Source organism: Raphanus sativus, chromosome 1 (assembly GCF_000801105.2).
Source record: "Raphanus sativus cultivar WK10039 chromosome 1, ASM80110v3, whole genome shotgun sequence".
Classification (NCBI taxonomy): Eukaryota; Viridiplantae; Streptophyta; class Magnoliopsida; order Brassicales; family Brassicaceae; genus Raphanus; species Raphanus sativus.
Genome location: NC_079511.1, coordinates 7,650,024 through 7,667,758, shown reverse-complemented (window position 1 = coordinate 7,667,758; position 17,735 = coordinate 7,650,024). Strand labels below are relative to the sequence as shown.

Here is a 17,735-nt window from a genome sequence, read left to right as displayed (position 1 = left end):
CACCCATGCCATCAATATATGTAATGTAATGTGAACTAGATTTTGATCCGCGCTTTGGAAGCGCGGAATATTTTACGATGAAAAATTTCACTAATAACTTAACAAATATTTTGGTAATTTTTTAAAAGTGTGTATTTAAAATATTTTTGCATTTAAATCAGTGTTTTTAAATTTAACCCGATTGTGATTATACCGGTTAATCCGGAGATCTGACAATTCAATTTAGGTTTCTAAAATATTCATATTAAAAAAATCAGTAAAATCCGAGACTAACCGATTGAACTGATGGATGACCGATATGTAATCTAATTGGACTTAAATTGTAATAGTTTCATAATTTGTAATCTTATAATCCAAATTTTTAAGTTCATTATTTTGCAATTTATAAAATTATGACATTTCTATAAAAATTTAAAGATAGAATGATAGATATAAAATAAATAAGATTAATTATTGTATTATTTGGAAACATTAATAGTAGTATAAATACATATTATTTGGAAACATTGATAGTAGTATAAAGAAATAAGTATATTGTTTGGAAACATGGATAGTAATATAAAGAAAGAAACATTAGTGATTTAATTTAGGTTTAATCATAAAATATAAAGGTGTTTTTAATTTAAAAACTTACAAAATAAATGTTAGATCCAACATAATGTTTATGTTTTAATAAGATATATTCAACGCCCACAAAAATGCAAATATTTGTAGGTTAGTTTTGATTTTATTTATATTTTAACCTTCATAAACCTAGCTGTTCAGAAAAATAAAAACCTTAATAAACTTTTTTTTTGTGCTATTAAAAAGAAAAACCTTAATAAACTTCAAATTGGCTTCTCGACGTGTTGGAGATCACAAAAAGAAACGTCGAAATTAGTGGAGAGTGATAATAAAATAGTGCTTGTAAATTGAAATTTGTAGGAAACCGACAGAAAAAGAAACAAGAGTGTCAGAAATATTGATTATGGAGGTAAATAATAAAATACATGTGTGTGCGTATACTTATTATAAACATTTTTCTACATAAATCCGCATTTATATGCTTTTGTCTAGTAGTATATTATATACTCCATCACGAAATGCATGTAAAAGATAGTTCTCAAACTTTATCATTATTTGATTCTCTAACCATTGTCAGACACTATAGGGATGGATATTCATTCACTCATGTTATTTTTTTACATTTTGCAATACAGAAAAGTACTTATTTGAACCCAAAATCAACAGAAAAGAGCTGATTTCTTACGTGTGTATATGTGGACGTGATTCAAAGACTGGAATTTACATGTTTGTCCTTGGTAACCCCCAGTGGTCCCTCGATTTTAAAACTTCACTACGCCCAATTTCGTCAACAGCTTTATTTCAAACCTTCAAAAAACACATCTCTCTCTCTCTCTGCTTCTTGATTTTTGGGAGTGGCTTCACAGTTCAAATAAAGCTGACTGTTTCGAAAAGGTACATGCGTTACAAGACAACTCTCTCTCTCCTCTTCTCCTTGTCTTGGGTCTTCTTCTGGTTTTATGTGTCGCAAGTTCCTATTAAGTTACAATCATCCAACGACAATAATCTTTATTTCTTTTTTCACACTCTTTTGACTATTTCTACATATTCTCTAAGCAACCTCCTGAATTTCAAATGCAAAGACCTCATCTCCTTTGAGGTAAGTTTTCAATCCTTTGCTTATGAAGTGATAAGGAATTAAAAGTTCTCGAATATCTTGTAGCTTTGATATTTATCTGCATTTAGAACCAATCTTAAATGAGAGAATCCTTACCTTATCTAAGTTCTTTGAAAAAATTTCCGACATGAGTCATGGCTTTGGTAGTTGCTGTCATAAATGACATATTTGCTTTCATATATTCTTCAGATTTTCATAACCTTCGAGCTTTCCAGCAAACTTTGGCTTCTGTCTTAGTTTAATCTGCAGAAAAGTAAAAAAAAAAAATGCCAAGACCAAGGTACAGATTTTAACTATACATTTGACATCATTCTCGGTATGTATGGTTAGGTACTATGAGTGAGTAATGATGTGTGACTAGACTAATAAAAGGTTGTGTATGGTGTTTGTCTTCTTTAGAGTTTCAGAGTTGTCTCAGAGGCAAGCTCCGAAGTTGAGGACATCGTCATCTACTTCTGACTTGAGCCACCCCAACCGTCTGATCAATACCGAGCGGAGTTCTAAGCTTGGTGGTGTTGACCGTAGATCTCCCAGAAGCGGTGGGCCTCGCAGTGATCCTCCTGGTCAGAAGAAACTTGGGGGCCGAATATCGGATTTAGAGTCGCAGTTAGGACAAGCACAAGAGGAACTGAGATTGCTGAAAGAGCAGTTGGCTGATACTGAATCTGTCAAGAAACAAGCACAAGAGGAGCTTCATCATAATGTCAAATCTAAGAAACCAAACCCTCATGCTCGAGTTGAGGCACCTGCTTCTGATGCTGATACAGTTGATAGAGACGAGATCCCCGGAGATGGCCAGAAAGAGACTGATGTGTTTGAGGTTCCTGTTGAGAAGATTGCGGTAAAAGAGGATCAGAGAAACGGAGACGAAGGAGCTGAGAACTTGGTTGCAAAGGAAGATGAGATGAAGATGTTGAATGCCAGACTGTATGATATGGAGAAAGAACATGAAGCACTAGGCAAAGAAAACGAGAGCTTGAAGGGCCAGCTGAGCGATTCTGCGACAAAGATGTCTAACTTGAAAGCTAATGAAGAAGAGATGGCTGCAAAGGTGAGTCGGATTGGGGAAGAGTTAGCAGAAAGCAGAGCAAAGACTGCTCAGCTGAAGGAGAAGCTCGAGTCTATGGAAGAAGCAAGAGACGCTTTAGAGGGTGAGATGAAGAAGCTTAGAGTTCAAACCGAGCAGTGGAGGAAGGCGGCAGATGCTGCAGCTGCGGTTCTTTCTGGAGAGTTTGAGAGGGATCGATCTGGGTCAGCTGAGAGGTGTTTTGCAGGTGGGTTGTTTGACCCAAATGCGGTGGTTGGGTTCGTGGAACCGCCCGGAATGGCTGATGACTCTGATGATGGATTCGGAAGTGAGAAGAGGAAGAGTTCTGGGATGAAGATGTTTGGTGAGTTGTGGAAGAAGAGAGGACAGAAGTGAGTTACAACAGTTCGTGTCTGAGTGTGATTCAAGAAAATGGTTTTTGTTGTTTGCTGTATTTACTTATGTGGAGACATTAGTAAGTTTCATCAGAAGCTAACTATCAAACCCAAATCAACTGCAGGTTTTCTGCAAGACAATTTCATGATGAAACTTCTCCAAATATGCATTGTAATATCCAAGTTTTCTGAAAAAAAAATCTCATTTTATGAACAGTACATGGATGTCTTCAATTCTGAAACACTGATATAGGAACTATTAAAGAGTGCGAAACCTGTTGAGAACCCCCAAAAAAAAACAAATCAATCCTCGTCTTCATCATCACTGCCATAGTTCTGGAACAAAGATGCCAACCCGGCGTTAGCCACAACGTCACTCTTCTTCTCCTCTGGTTTTGCAGGAGCTGGAGTCGTAGAAGAAGTTGTTGGTTGAGATTGCTTCTTGATGACTGTTATGTGAATGGATTTGAAGGGTTGCTTGCTGGTAGCTTGCTTTTTGGGCTGCTTCGGGTTATCTGATGGAAATAGAGTGATATACGTTAAGGCTATTAAACTGAAAAAAAAGAAATCAAAGTCAATAAACTTGAAAAGAAAGATTGATAACTCACCTGCAGATGAATTAGTCAAAATATCTGTGGGGTTGCTTAGACTTTCTTCTGATGCCTTTCTCTTCTGTATCAAAGAATAAATAAATTAACAGTTAGTCCTGATTCAAAAACGGAGCATTGTTTGAAAGTGATAAGAAAAATAATGTTTCAATGGAGGAAAAAAAACCTTTGAAAGATCTGAAGATGATGATCCTTCTTTCTTCTCCTTCTGAAAGCTGGGATAATCATCATCATCATCATCATCGTCATCTTCATCGTCTTCATCTACAATTCTCCTAACAACTTCTTTCTGTTTCTGCAATAACATGAAATATGAAAAATTTCAGCAAAACTGAATGTCATGTGGAGAACCAACGTTCACGAAAGAATGATATGAACACTTACACCAAATATCGACTTAATAACTGCTTCATCTTCTTCTTCTATTCGTTTGACCTGTCAAAACAAAACAAAACATTACCGCCTCAGTCAGAAATATAACTTAAAATAACAATGGTCCAGACGAGTATCATCATAGAGAGATATAACACTGTAACAGGAACATTACCTTCTCAGCGCCAGTTCTTTGCAAGGCCTCCAGCATCGCATCTACGCTCACAGTAGCGTGTCTAGACTGCAAAAAGCCGAATAAAAGAAAAAAAACACAAATCAGTAAACCAGAGCACGTAAATGAAGCATGAAACAGAAACAAATGCGAACAACAGAGAGAGTTAGGAAGATGATAGTGAGTCACACATACCTTCATTGATTTCATTTCATCAAGAGCGGCTATAATGTCCATTTCCCTTTTGGAATCCAAAGTTCGGTTCTCCAAAGACTTCATAGCGTCCCCCATCTCCTCGGCATCTCTTTTCTGTTGTTCCTTATCAACCTCCTGCACACAAGAAAATACATGGTAACTTAGTAAACCCCAAAAGTTGTAGCTCAACAACAATCCTAAAAAAAAGCTCCTTACCTCGTCTTCAGCACGCCAGGGTTCGTAATTACGACTTGCCCCAGATTCCACAATATAATCAGAGTTCTGTGGATCCGTCTTCATTGTCAGCTCCGCAGAGCACTTGGTGCACTTGAAGTAGAATCTAAAGATTTGAATCCCCAGATATGTCTGCATCACATCCAAAGTTAGATAAAACACTCATCAGAAGGAAAACTAATCGACCATACTAGATTAACCTAAAGATATCTCCTTTGGTCTCTCATAAACTAAATCAGTAAATATCTAAACCGTCCGGCACTCAGTTATAATGCAAGTAAGAAACTTAGAAACCCTAAAATCCTATTAGCACCAGCCAAAACAACAGACAGCAATTTCACAAAACCCTAAACCCCCAAATCTGAAATTAGGTAACGACGAATTAGAATCCAAAATCAAATTGATTTAAATTACCTCGCCAATGACGTCTTCTTTACGGGAATTGAACTTGGTTCCCTTGTAGATATAATTCCCGCAGGTACTGCATCGGACGCTCATGGGAAGCATCATACGCACCTTGATCTGCTGGTTCTTCGGTCGCCTGAGCCGTGGAAGCTTCGACGGATCGAAGTCCGGAGGGTAGTACTTGTTAAGCACCTTTCGTTCTCCCATCTCCTCCTCTCTTTCCTTCTTCTTCTTCCTCCGAACAAAATCGCAAGTAAAAACAAAAAAACAAAATTCTCGTTTTGGTTTTAATCCTTTTGTTTCTTTCTCCTCGCCGAGAATTTTTTATATATATCCCTCTGAAGCACCGGCACTATATATTGGGTCACGGGCTGGACTCATTGGGTTATATTTGATGTTGGGCTAAGTTAACTGGCTCAAGCCCAATAACGGATCATTTACCGACCGGTACTTACCGGTAGCATGAGTGCTAATTATAATTTCAAGATAAATTAAATACTACAAGAGTATTGAAATTACATAAGAAACCATGAGATTTTATACAATTTGAAGTTTTGATCTTTAATCTCTCTTCTTCAAACTTTGCTTCCTCCACCGAACGATCCGACAAGGAAAAAGATTCTCTGCGGCTGACCTTCCATTGACTAAATCGGAAACAAAGTCGTGCTAACGAGTAACTAAAAGAGAGTAGAGATTGATAAATATAAAGTTTGCAGTCTTTAGTTTGATTTAGAGAATAGTCATGGGCTGGTACTGTAAATAACGATATAATCTACTATATTAAAACAGAGTCCTATTATAAATCTACTTAAAAGTTCATTTTAAATTTTGGACTCTTTCAGTTTAGGTAGTACGTTACATATGTTTGTTACGTAGTAATATTTTTCACGCTGTTTTAAATAATATAACCAGAGTACTTAAACTAAACCAAAATCTAATCTACTAATGCCATCCGAAATTATAACAACTAAACCGATATGTTCTTTACTATTAGGATAAAAATACAATAACTCTAATTGGACCATGTTAGTATAAGAAACTGACTTGATAACTCTAACTGGGTATGATATTTGCTTCTCTTCCGATCAATACCTGTCACAGGAAGAAATCAAATTGTTGTATACTATGATCATTATTCACCGTACCAAGCATTCTCAGTTATAAAATTCTATTATGAACACAATATTAACTGCATATAAGTTTTGATCATAGAAATTACAAAATTTGATCACTGTAAACCAATTACATTGCATATGTTTTGTTTTGTTCTTTATCTATTGAAGCCAAAGATATAATTCAGGACTTTACGTTCATGTTAATTTTGTACTTTTATTTGTTAAATATCTATTCATTATCCAAACAAATAAAATCAGATGCAAACGAATATTCTAACCACATTAAGAATAAATTTATTCAAATCTAAACTAATTTGTCTTGCAAACAAACTAAAACTAAAGAGATAGATGACCAGCGACATACAAGACAAAGAAAATAAAGTTGTTAAGTTTTTTTTTCCAACACGTTAAAGTTGTTGACCTTCCCGGAAAAATAAGATTGTTTTTTTTTTGTTTTTTCAATCCCTTTGTAACTAATGAGCCAGTTTCATTAGACTCAAAGATTAATTCCTTCCAAATTAATGGGTCCATTACATCTATTAATTAGATTATATGGTCCAAATGTGTTTATTTAATCGTGTAAACCAAAAAATGTGTTTGATTTGGTATAAAAAACAACAACCATCGTTAAAAAAAACAACCAAATGTGTCCATATATTCCATACAAGTCTCAACGAAAAAAGGAAAATTATAAAGAGTTCTCCAAAAATAAGGTGAATTATAAGGAAAAAGTATATTATTGACCAAAAAATCAAAATGAAATAATATAATCTGAAATAATTACTACGAAAATTTGTTCAAATAATATCCGCCCGACTGGGCGGGTCAGTATCTAGTTGTAGTTAAACTCGTGCAAGATTCACTGAAAGGAGGGTGACAGTACAACCCTAGAACTGCGGGTCCCACCTAAGTTTTTATTGAAAGTCGTCTTGTAGAATATCCAACGGTCAGGATTCGAGATGTGAAACTCATATCGCCTTTTGAGATGAATTGGTACAAAACGTGGGACCCGTTTCACTGACAAGTTTAGAACAAATAGCTAAACGCCACGTGACGAGTGTCTATTACGAGATCATGCCACGTTTGTTGATGAGCTTGACTAATTTAGCTATTTCAAGAAATCTACAAATAAACATATTATTCGTTTGTAAAACTTTGTTGATTATTCCGTTTTATTTTTATTTTTATTTTTATCTTTGCTTACGATTATTTTGTTGATAGTACATTTTAAAGTCAAAAAAGTAAACTTATTACCGTCAGATATAGTTTTAAGATCTCCTAACAAGTCATTTTCACACTTTTCTAAAAAATAACGCAAAGCATAGATACATGTATTTTAGGACAATGAAAGTCACTATTCTAAAATAATTTTGTAGTTAACTAGTACTCCCTCTGTTTCTTAATAAGTGTCATTTTAGAGTTAGGCATACGGATTAAAAAATCATTAAATTTTACATATTTTTCATACAAAAACATCATTACCCATACATCTCAACTAATAGAAAAGTAAAATGCATAATAAAATTAATAAATTTTACATTGAAAACTTAAAACGACACTTATTTTGTAACGAAAAAAATTCCCTACAACGACACTTAATATGAAACGGAGGGAGTAGAATTTGACATCGGTAATAATAATTTCCGTGATCCATTCCTAACATTCATAAAAGAAATAATCCGACATTAATTGTCTTACCTATATTTTTGGGTTAATAACCAAAATAGCCTTATATTAGTTAATTAACCTAATTTGTCTGCTTTAGTTTTATTTTATTTTAACAGTATCCTGAAGGACGGAGACAGAGTATGCGAAGTGTGAAAGCGAAGAGCATAAACTACACAGGACGAGGAGAGAGAGAAAGAGTGTTTACAAAGAAAGAGAGAGAGAGAGAGACTGTTTCTGTCTTACCCATTCGAGGAATCAAAGCATCTTTTTTTTTCTCGAGCTCACAAAGAAGACGAGACGGAGGGAGAGAGAGAGAGAGAGAAAGAGGCAGAAGAAGAAGATAAGGGGAGAAACGAAACTAGGGTTTCTCTTTCTTTCCGCATTCATCATCCTAGCTAAATAATGTATGATGCCCAAATTCTCATAAAGCTTGACTCTTTTCCTTTTGAATGTTTGACCATTTCTCTCAGCTTTTGTCTTCTTTTGTCAAACTCCTTCCTTGAGCTACCGTAATGGTTAGATTCGAGAACAATGGAGCCTTTCACGAACCTAAGATTACTTCTTTTTTTCTTTTAATAAGCTAGATTCGTCTCTCCTTGAGGTGTTTAGTGATCGTGAGTGTTTTTCCCTAAAGGATTTGTTTTTGTTATCTTAAATTTTAGGATCTTTGTGCCTCATTTCTTACTTTTGCTTTGAGTCGGTGGATTTAGAAGACCTGCTGAGTTCTTCACTGAGATGCCTTTTCCATGTATTGTGGGGGTTACTTCGATTTGAAAAAGAATTGAGAGTTCGACCCTGTAAAAATCGTATGAAGGAAGAGTAGATTCAGTTGGGGTTTTGTAATAAAAAAACAGGTTTGAGTATATTTGAATCTGTACATCAGAAAAGGGTATATTTTTTCTAGCCTAAGTTAATACGAGAACAGGGGCTTTGTTTGAGTTTCATGAGTCATTAGCTAATCACTTTATAACAGTTTGAGTGTGGTTCTATTTTTTTTTTGATGTATTGAACTCATTCAGTTGGTGTACTTAATTGCAGTGCTGTCCATATTGGGAAGTAGTTAAAGCAGCTTGAACCTGGAAATAAAGCTTCAAAGGAGTGATTTTGGGAATTGTGGCTTTCTGAGCTCATGTATTTTTGAAAGATACACTTTCTAACAAGCTGTAAAACCGGGTCATGAATGCGTGGCTAGTGACATGCTCGAACCAAGGGGAGCGGACATACCAATACTTTTATTAAAACAGAGTCCTATATTAAAACAGAGTCCTATTTTAAATCTACTTAAAAGTTCATTTTAAATTTTGGACTCTTTCAGTTTAGGTAGTACGTTACATATGTTTGTTACGTAGTAATATTTTTCACGCTGTTTTAAATAATATAACCAGAGTACTTAAACTAAACCAAAATCTAATCTACTAATGCCATCCGAAATTATAACAACTAAACCGATATGTTCTTTACTATTAGGATAAAAATACAATAACTCTAATTGGACCATGTTAGTATAAGAAACTGACTTGATAACTCTAACTGGGTATGATATTTGCTTCTCTTCCGATCAATACCTGTCACAGGAAGAAATCAAATTGTTGTATACTATGATCATTATTCACCGTACCAAGCATTCTCAGTTATAAAATTCTATTATGAACACAATATTAACTGCATATAAGTTTTGATCATAGAAATTACAAAATTTGATCACTGTAAACCAATTACATTGCATATGTTTTGTTTTGTTCTTTATCTATTGAAGCCAAAGATATAATTCAGGACTTTACGTTCATGTTAATTTTGTACTTTTATTTGTTAAATATCTATTCATTATCCAAACAAATAAAATCAGATGCAAACGAATATTCTAACCACATTAAGAATAAATTTATTCAAATCTAAACTAATTTGTCTTGCAAACAAACTAAAACTAAAGAGATAGATGACCAGCGACATACAAGACAAAGAAAATAAAGTTGTTAAGTTTTTTTTTCCAACACGTTAAAGTTGTTGACCTTCCCGGAAAAATAAGATTGTTTTTTTTTTGTTTTTTCAATCCCTTTGTAACTAATGAGCCAGTTTCATTAGACTCAAAGATTAATTCCTTCCAAATTAATGGGTCCATTACATCTATTAATTAGATTATATGGTCCAAATGTGTTTATTTAATCGTGTAAACCAAAAAATGTGTTTGATTTGGTATAAAAAACAACAACCATCGTTAAAAAAAACAACCAAATGTGTCCATATATTCCATACAAGTCTCAACGAAAAAAGGAAAATTATAAAGAGTTCTCCAAAAATAAGGTGAATTATAAGGAAAAAGTATATTATTGACCAAAAAATCAAAATGAAATAATATAATCTGAAATAATTACTACGAAAATTTGTTCAAATAATATCCGCCCGACTGGGCGGGTCAGTATCTAGTTGTAGTTAAACTCGTGCAAGATTCACTGAAAGGAGGGTGACAGTACAACCCTAGAACTGCGGGTCCCACCTAAGTTTTTATTGAAAGTCGTCTTGTAGAATATCCAACGGTCAGGATTCGAGATGTGAAACTCATATCGCCTTTTGAGATGAATTGGTACAAAACGTGGGACCCGTTTCACTGACAAGTTTAGAACAAATAGCTAAACGCCACGTGACGAGTGTCTATTACGAGATCATGCCACGTTTGTTGATGAGCTTGACTAATTTAGCTATTTCAAGAAATCTACAAATAAACATATTATTCGTTTGTAAAACTTTGTTGATTATTCCGTTTTATTTTTATTTTTATTTTTATCTTTGCTTACGATTATTTTGTTGATAGTACATTTTAAAGTCAAAAAAGTAAACTTATTACCGTCAGATATAGTTTTAAGATCTCCTAACAAGTCATTTTCACACTTTTCTAAAAAATAACGCAAAGCATAGATACATGTATTTTAGGACAATGAAAGTCACTATTCTAAAATAATTTTGTAGTTAACTAGTACTCCCTCTGTTTCTTAATAAGTGTCATTTTAGAGTTAGGCATACGGATTAAAAAATCATTAAATTTTACATATTTTTCATACAAAAACATCATTACCCATACATCTCAACTAATAGAAAAGTAAAATGCATAATAAAATTAATAAATTTTACATTGAAAACTTAAAACGACACTTATTTTGTAACGAAAAAAATTCCCTACAACGACACTTAATATGAAACGGAGGGAGTAGAATTTGACATCGGTAATAATAATTTCCGTGATCCATTCCTAACATTCATAAAAGAAATAATCCGACATTAATTGTCTTACCTATATTTTTGGGTTAATAACCAAAATAGCCTTATATTAGTTAATTAACCTAATTTGTCTGCTTTAGTTTTATTTTATTTTAACAGTATCCTGAAGGACGGAGACAGAGTATGCGAAGTGTGAAAGCGAAGAGCATAAACTACACAGGACGAGGAGAGAGAGAAAGAGTGTTTACAAAGAAAGAGAGAGAGAGAGAGACTGTTTCTGTCTTACCCATTCGAGGAATCAAAGCATCTTTTTTTTTCTCGAGCTCACAAAGAAGACGAGACGGAGGGAGAGAGAGAGAGAGAGAAAGAGGCAGAAGAAGAAGATAAGGGGAGAAACGAAACTAGGGTTTCTCTTTCTTTCCGCATTCATCATCCTAGCTAAATAATGTATGATGCCCAAATTCTCATAAAGCTTGACTCTTTTCCTTTTGAATGTTTGACCATTTCTCTCAGCTTTTGTCTTCTTTTGTCAAACTCCTTCCTTGAGCTACCGTAATGGTTAGATTCGAGAACAATGGAGCCTTTCACGAACCTAAGATTACTTCTTTTTTTCTTTTAATAAGCTAGATTCGTCTCTCCTTGAGGTGTTTAGTGATCGTGAGTGTTTTTCCCTAAAGGATTTGTTTTTGTTATCTTAAATTTTAGGATCTTTGTGCCTCATTTCTTACTTTTGCTTTGAGTCGGTGGATTTAGAAGACCTGCTGAGTTCTTCACTGAGATGCCTTTTCCATGTATTGTGGGGGTTACTTCGATTTGAAAAAGAATTGAGAGTTCGACCCTGTAAAAATCGTATGAAGGAAGAGTAGATTCAGTTGGGGTTTTGTAATAAAAAAACAGGTTTGAGTATATTTGAATCTGTACATCAGAAAAGGGTATATTTTTTCTAGCCTAAGTTAATACGAGAACAGGGGCTTTGTTTGAGTTTCATGAGTCATTAGCTAATCACTTTATAACAGTTTGAGTGTGGTTCTATTTTTTTTTTGATGTATTGAACTCATTCAGTTGGTGTACTTAATTGCAGTGCTGTCCATATTGGGAAGTAGTTAAAGCAGCTTGAACCTGGAAATAAAGCTTCAAAGGAGTGATTTTGGGAATTGTGGCTTTCTGAGCTCATGTATTTTTGAAAGATACACTTTCTAACAAGCTGTAAAACCGGGTCATGAATGCGTGGCTAGTGACATGCTCGAACCAAGGGGAGCGGACATACCAATACTTTTCCTGGTTCTGGTCGTGCTTCCTGTTGTAGCTTACATACTATTAGGTAAATGGAGTCATATTTCTGAAAAAAGAGGAAGGGCTAACCTGCTGGCTCAGATGGCAGCTGAAGAAGCTTTTAGAGCTGAGACCGATGTTAATGAGAATAGGAGGAGTCTGAGATTCGAGACTGTGGCGGCGGCCACTGAGAGTAGGGCTCCGAGAAACAGGACCAAGACGACTGCTCCTGCTTGGACCGGTTCTGTAAGATCAGAGTTTGTGGCTGGTGTGAGTGGGAGTGTCGCTGAGCTGAGACCTGATGATTCTGTAGCTGCTGCTACATGTGGGGTCCCAGAGGGACATGTATGTGCAAGGTGTTTAAACCCTGCTAAGACACGCTGCTCGAGATGCAAATCTGTTAGATACTGGTATGTATATCTCCACACTTTCTTGTTTTAAAAAAAAAAAAAAGATTTAAAGTCTTGATTTTTTTTTTTTTTGACGTTTTGCAGCTCTGGGAAGTGTCAGATAATTCACTGGAGGTTATCTCATAAAGATGAATGTGTCCCGGTGGAGACTTGCTCATCAGAGAGGGTCTCCTTCGAGAATGATTCTGTTTTGCATGATAACGGCATGGATTCTTCTTCTACAATGTATACTAAGCAGACGGTGAAGGGAAAGACTTCAAAAAGCTCTGTGGAATTTGCAAGCGCTGGTATCTCTCAGATTGATATCACACCACGAATCAACACGCAAGGGAGAAAAAGCTTAGGAAAACCAAACTCTTCCAAGTCCAACCGAGAATCATTTGGTGGTGAATCTGCTTCTGCTGGTGGTGATAGCAAGAAGGGTCACACTAGACATAAGGTAAAGCTGGTTCTTTAAACAGTTATACACTTTCTTTGCTTTAAATCTAAACTCTAGTGATTTTTGCTTGCAGTCGAGAAGCAACATTGGTGCTGTTGAAACGAACATTGGAAGACATTCTGTTGATAACTCTCGTATGCAAATGAATGGACACACTTTTGTAAGTGGTATGCAGGAAAGTTACAAAAACAATTCGGGAGTTTCTTGTCCAAACGGTAAAGGCCTAATCCCAGAAGCATGTTTTGATACGGTTTGATGTTTGCATCTTCTGATGTTGTTTGAACTAAATAGGGACTAGAATAGCTACACTTCCCAAATCTGGAGAACAATCATGCACAGAGACAAGTAAGAAGGGACAAGTCGCTGTTGGGGTATCAAGTGAGTGTCTCTCTCTTATATTTTTTGCTTTTGGCATAAGATTTTTTTTAAATGTCTCATTTTTATGTCTATAATCCCAGAGACGGTTAGGTCTAAGGATACATGCATGGCTGAAGAAAGCAACGGCATCTCCGCAAACATGGGTTCAAATTTGATGAAAATGATGGGTTTAAGAAATTCCACAAAGCATGATAAGAACCTGAAAGTTAGTTCCCTTTGGCTCTTTGCTTATTCAAATTTTGTATCTTTAACTCCCTACTTTTCTGAGTCAGTATCTCTTATTTGCAGATGCTTTTTCCATACGAGGAGTTTGTTAAATTCTTTCAATGTGAAGTGTTTTACTTATCACCAAGAGGCCTTGTCAATTGTGGAAACAGGTTTTTTTTTTGTCTCAGTTACTTCTTTCTAAATCTGTTATATTGGTTTTTATAATAGGAAGATCCATTTTGTGTTAAATGTTTTTTTCTTCTTCTCCAGTTGCTATGCAAACGCTGTACTGCAGTCCTTAACATGCACAAAACCACTCGTTGCTTACTTGCTTGGAAGATCACATTCAAGATCATGTAATGGTTTTTCTTTTTCCCAGTTCATCTTTGTAACATTAATTCTTACAAGATTTAGTTACATGGATAAATGCTATTCTTTTTGAAACAGGTTCTGGGAAAGATTGGTGCCTTATGTGTGAACTTGAGCAACATGTGATGATGCTTAGAGAATCTGGAGGTCCACTTTCTGCTAGCAGAATTCTCTCACACATGCGGAGTATAAACTGTCAGATTGGTGATGGGAGTCAAGAAGATGCTCATGAGTTCTTAAGGTCTTCTTTTTAACTAATCCTTTCAAAATTGAATTTGTTGATCCTTTCTTCTTAATGTGATACCATATTTTTGACTTGGATATAGGCTTTTGGTTGCCTCTATGCAATCCATATGTTTAGAGAGACTTGGAGGTGAGACTAAAGTGGATCCAAGGCTGCAAGAAACAACTTTAGTTCAACATATGTTTGGTGGACGTCTCCGCTCTAAGGTGTTTGTTTGATTCGACTGTTTCTATTTTTGTTTTCACATGTTCTCACTCTTTCTGTTGAAAAACCAGGTGAAATGCTTGAGGTGTGATCATGAATCAGAAAGATATGAGAATATAATGGACCTAACACTGGAGATATACGGATGGGTAGAATCTCTTCAAGATGCATTGACTCAGTTCACCAGACCAGAAGATCTGGATGGAGAAAACATGTATAGATGCAGCAGGTTAGAGAGATCCAAACACCACACATTGCTTTGTTCTTTTTCTGTGGTATTGAAACTAAATCATAAAAAAATGAATTAAAAAAGGTGCGCTGGATATGTAAGAGCTAGGAAAGAATTGAGCATTCATGAAGCACCAAACATTCTCACAATTGTTCTCAAGAGATTCCAGGTATCATCATCAGTTATTTTTTAAAGATGACACAAAGACTTGATTATGATCTGTTTTTTTTTTTCATTTTTCTTTCAATTCTTTGTATGCAGGAAGGAAGATACGGGAAAATAAACAAATGTATAAGTTTTCCTGAGATGCTGGACATGATACCTTTCATGACAAGAACCGGAGATGTTCCTCCTCTTTACATGCTTTACGCTGTTATAGTTCACTTGGATACTCTCAACGCATCTTTCTCTGGTCATTACATTTCTTATGTCAAAGATTTGAGAGGCAACTGGTTCAGAATCGATGATTCCGAGGTAAAAAAAAAAACTAAAATTTGCATCCTCTTTATTCCTTAAATGCAGCAAGTTAAAACGTGTTCTGATTATAACTCTGCAGATTCATCAAGTGCCAATGACTCAAGTTATGTCAGAAGGAGCTTACATGTTGTTCTACATGAGGTAAAAGAAACCACCAGTTTGTGTGTGACCTTCTAATGTTTGCTTCTGAAAAAATATTATCTTTTCTCGCAGATCGTACCCGCGTCCTCAAAGAGGAGAACACAACGTAAAACCTCAGGCTCGGCATTCGCAGCAACCAAGAAACGATACAAAGGAGCAGCAGAGGAAACCGGTTAACCGATTCAAACCGAGAGCGGACTACTACCACAAGAACTTAGTAGAGCCATCATCATCATCATCAAGCGAATGGTCTCTCTTCACGAGCTCAGACGAAGCAGCTTCGTTCACCACAGAATCGACCAGAGACTCTTTCAGCACGGTTGACTACACAGACGGCTGCCACGTCCTAGACTCTCCTTTCTCCATCTTCAACAACTTATACCACAACAACATCGTGGAGCCATCCCCGCACAACACCGTCGCCTGCAGAATGTTCTCTGGTACCAAACCCGAGACCCGGTATTTCGTGGAGGAGGAAGAAACAAATCACAACAACAACACGGTGGTGATGGAGGACACATCATCATCCCACGGCTATTACCAGCAGCAGCAGAGTATGTATGTAGTAGATTATGAGACTAACCACTATCAGGATCATCAAACTTACGGTTATGAACAAAACTGGTAGTTTAGAATAAGAGATTCTGTCTTTTTAATCTCTCTTTTTGGGGATACTTAACTCGAGTTCCCTAACCGAAAACATTTTGTCTTTTCATGATATAATCAACAACCTCTTGTCTGATTTTTATTTATTACATAATTAAAAAAAAAAGAGTTCATTCCATTTGAAAGGGTAACCAAATCTCATTGACACGACCGGTGAACTCGAACGGAGAGTTATACTGAGCAACCGTGTAAGCCGAATCGGCCCCAACACCACCGTCTTCTTTGCTTTTCTCTATCGCGTTAGCCCAAGCCGTGCCTTGGAGGCTAGCGGACAGCGCCGCGGCTTCTTCTCCGACTGTTGAGTCGGAGACGAAGCCGCTGAACTGTCTCACGGCCACGTACCTAGGCGTCCATTTCTGGATGTGGAGATTCTCCGCGGGAGCTGGATCGGGCTGGTTCTTTTTGGGGACGTAGAAGGAGACAGTGAAGGAAGATTCGCAGAAAGGACCGTCGCTCGGTGAGACTTGGCTGATCACCGGAGCTGTCATCTCAATCTTCTGGTGATACTCGTTCTTCCCTTGTATGTAATTAAACAACCTGTATGTCCGTTCCCACATCGAAAAAATCAAATCTTTTAGTAAAAAAAAAAAATCAATCTTTTATCCGAATTAAAGAAGAAAAAAAGACAAGAGATGAGTTTGTGTGTGTACTTAACTGGAAGAAAGCTGTTCTCGTGGCATCGACTAGAGAGATGTCTTGAATCGGTTCGGTGGAAATCCAGACAGTTGTGTCGTACCGGCGAATCTCGTACCCGTTTCCCGCGTGGACCAGCTCGTAGTTTGGGCACTCGATTCTGTTACACGACGGCGGGAACTTCCCAACATGACCGGGTTCGGATATTGGGTTTAGAAAGTCTGAAACGCCGGAGAGGAGGCTGAGGAGGAAAGAGATCTTAAGGAAGCTTAAACCGGCTAGTTCCATTGCGGTTTTCGAGGTGTGTGCGTGTATAGAGCTATAACTTCTTTGCTTCGTTGCTGGACTTATTATAGTAAATAGAGATTCTTGTTACGTCTGAGATTTGTGTGGTTGATTTTAGGATAGGTTTTGTGTGTGTGTAAAAATAAAACGTTTGGATCTTTTCTCTTTGTTTCCTTTTCACGTACACGTGTAAAACCAAAACTACTACAGGGTGCATGTTACATAAAACAAGAGTTTAGCAAACATTTGTAATAACTAATAAACCTTAAGTATAGGTTGCTTACTTCCACAATGAGTAAATAAACAAAACCCAGACATATGATAAAGAAAAAATCAAGGGAGTATTGGTATTTTGCCATGAAACAAAGTAAATTGATTATCTGTAATTAAACAAGGGGTGATTATGCTTTAAAAAAGTATTTAAGGATTAATCGGTAAGATACAAAACTAGAAGGATCATCGTGTATAGTAAATACTACTCGGAGTATGTGTGGGCTGTGATAAACGACGTGTTTGATGCTTGAGCAAAGGCACCAAAGAGAGAGAGCGGAACTATACATTCGTAAATAAACAAAGTTGCACACACTCGGCCCAGATAGGTTCGGCCCGAGAAACATATAATGGACCGTATGTAACGAAATTGCACCAGACTAAGTCATATTCTTCCCTTCGTTCTTGAACGAGTTTTGACATCCT

General features: G+C 36.2%; 4 protein-coding genes across 4 annotated transcripts; 2 read left to right on the top strand and 2 right to left on the bottom strand.

Moving 5' to 3' along the window:
• Nucleotides 1-1,620: 1,620 nt before the first annotated feature.
• On the top strand, nt 1,621-3,322 carry LOC108812008 (interactor of constitutive active ROPs 1). Its single transcript, XM_018584142.2, has 3 exons — nt 1,621-1,663; nt 1,871-1,961; nt 2,081-3,322. The coding sequence occupies exons 2-3, from the start codon at nt 1,948-1,950 to the stop codon at nt 3,102-3,104; spliced, it is 1,038 nt and encodes a 345-aa protein (XP_018439644.1). The 5' UTR covers nt 1,621-1,663; nt 1,871-1,947; the 3' UTR covers nt 3,105-3,322.
• Nucleotides 3,288-5,403, bottom strand: LOC108812017 (uncharacterized). The gene is made up of 8 exons (XM_018584154.2): nt 5,099-5,403; nt 4,667-4,816; nt 4,451-4,585; nt 4,259-4,324; nt 4,096-4,146; nt 3,878-4,006; nt 3,712-3,775; nt 3,288-3,618 (listed from the first exon to the last, which is right to left on the bottom strand). Exons 1-8 carry the CDS (start codon nt 5,294-5,296, stop codon nt 3,407-3,409), a joined length of 1,005 nt encoding a protein of 334 aa, XP_018439656.1. The 5' UTR covers nt 5,297-5,403; the 3' UTR covers nt 3,288-3,406.
• A 5,876-nt stretch (nt 5,404-11,279) lies between these two features.
• LOC108809755 (ubiquitin carboxyl-terminal hydrolase 15) lies at nt 11,280-16,197 on the top strand. The gene is made up of 15 exons (XM_018581907.2): nt 11,280-11,532; nt 12,167-12,767; nt 12,852-13,206; nt 13,280-13,421; nt 13,498-13,584; nt 13,665-13,789; nt 13,873-13,961; nt 14,062-14,147; nt 14,239-14,401; nt 14,487-14,610; nt 14,680-14,837; nt 14,922-15,006; nt 15,099-15,311; nt 15,394-15,455; nt 15,528-16,197. The coding sequence occupies exons 2-15, from the start codon at nt 12,325-12,327 to the stop codon at nt 16,081-16,083; spliced, it is 2,688 nt and encodes an 895-aa protein (XP_018437409.2). The 5' UTR covers nt 11,280-11,532; nt 12,167-12,324; the 3' UTR covers nt 16,084-16,197.
• LOC108809766 (uncharacterized) lies at nt 16,146-17,127 on the bottom strand. The gene is made up of 2 exons (XM_018581913.2): nt 16,777-17,127; nt 16,146-16,658 (listed from the first exon to the last, which is right to left on the bottom strand). The coding sequence occupies exons 1-2, from the start codon at nt 17,040-17,042 to the stop codon at nt 16,232-16,234; spliced, it is 693 nt and encodes a 230-aa protein (XP_018437415.1). The 5' UTR covers nt 17,043-17,127; the 3' UTR covers nt 16,146-16,231.
• Between the last annotated feature and the right edge of the window lie 608 nt (nt 17,128-17,735).

Coding starts and splice junctions, on each gene's coding strand:
- LOC108812017 (XM_018584154.2), bottom strand. CDS start 5,296: ATGGGAGAACGAAAGGTGCTTAACAAGTACTACCCTCCGGACTTCGAT. Junction 4,007..4,095: donor TTATTAAGTCGATATTTGGT/GTAAGTGTTCAT, acceptor ATGTTATTGCAG/AAACAGAAAGAAGTTGTTAG. Junction 3,619..3,711: donor TTTGACTAATTCATCTGCAG/GTGAGTTATCAA, acceptor TATTTCCATCAG/ATAACCCGAAGCAGCCCAAA.
- LOC108809755 (XM_018581907.2), top strand. CDS start 12,325: ATGCTCGAACCAAGGGGAGCGGACATACCAATACTTTTCCTGGTTCTG. Junction 15,007..15,098: donor TTGTTCTCAAGAGATTCCAG/GTATCATCATCA, acceptor CTTTGTATGCAG/GAAGGAAGATACGGGAAAAT. Junction 15,456..15,527: donor TACATGTTGTTCTACATGAG/GTAAAAGAAACC, acceptor CTTTTCTCGCAG/ATCGTACCCGCGTCCTCAAA.
- LOC108809766 (XM_018581913.2), bottom strand. CDS start 17,042: ATGGAACTAGCCGGTTTAAGCTTCCTTAAGATCTCTTTCCTCCTCAGC. Junction 16,659..16,776: donor ACGAGAACAGCTTTCTTCCA/GTTAAGTACACA, acceptor ACGGACATACAG/GTTGTTTAATTACATACAAG.